Genomic DNA, 231 nt, shown 5'->3' on the forward strand with positions numbered 1-231 from the left:
GTGCAGGGAAAGCAGCAGGGAGAGCTGTGAACGTACCTGCGGGCTGAGACACCCTGTCAGCCGTGGCAAGCTCCTGCGGGGACTTGCCTGTTTCCAGGTAAATCCAGAAGTCGGAGCATTTCTGCGTCTCAGCTCTGGTTACCAGGTAGCTGGCGAGGGACCCTGTGGCTGAGGAGACCAGGGGGATGCTCTGACAGCCCCGGCAGCAAGGGCACTCGCTGAGGGCAGCGC

The 231-nt window shown here is 62.8% G+C and overlaps 1 protein-coding gene across 1 annotated transcript in view; it reads right to left on the reverse strand.

Moving 5' to 3' along the window:
• The window catches only part of TMEM141 (transmembrane protein 141), a gene marked incomplete at its 5' end in the record, with an annotated part of 1,084 nt that extends 922 nt beyond the window's left edge, over window positions 1–162 (reverse strand). Inside the window, one exon of the mRNA XM_010134869.1 lies at window positions 37–162. Within this exon, the coding sequence (XP_010133171.1) occupies window positions 37–162 (126 nt within the window). The remainder of the gene's footprint in view (window positions 1–36) is intronic.
• Between the last annotated feature and the right edge of the window lie 69 nt (window positions 163–231).

The sequence above is a fragment of the Buceros rhinoceros genome, unplaced genomic scaffold (genome assembly GCF_000710305.1).
Source record: "Buceros rhinoceros silvestris isolate BGI_N320 unplaced genomic scaffold, ASM71030v1 scaffold36040, whole genome shotgun sequence".
In the NCBI taxonomy this organism is placed as follows: Eukaryota; Metazoa; Chordata; class Aves; order Bucerotiformes; family Bucerotidae; genus Buceros; species Buceros rhinoceros.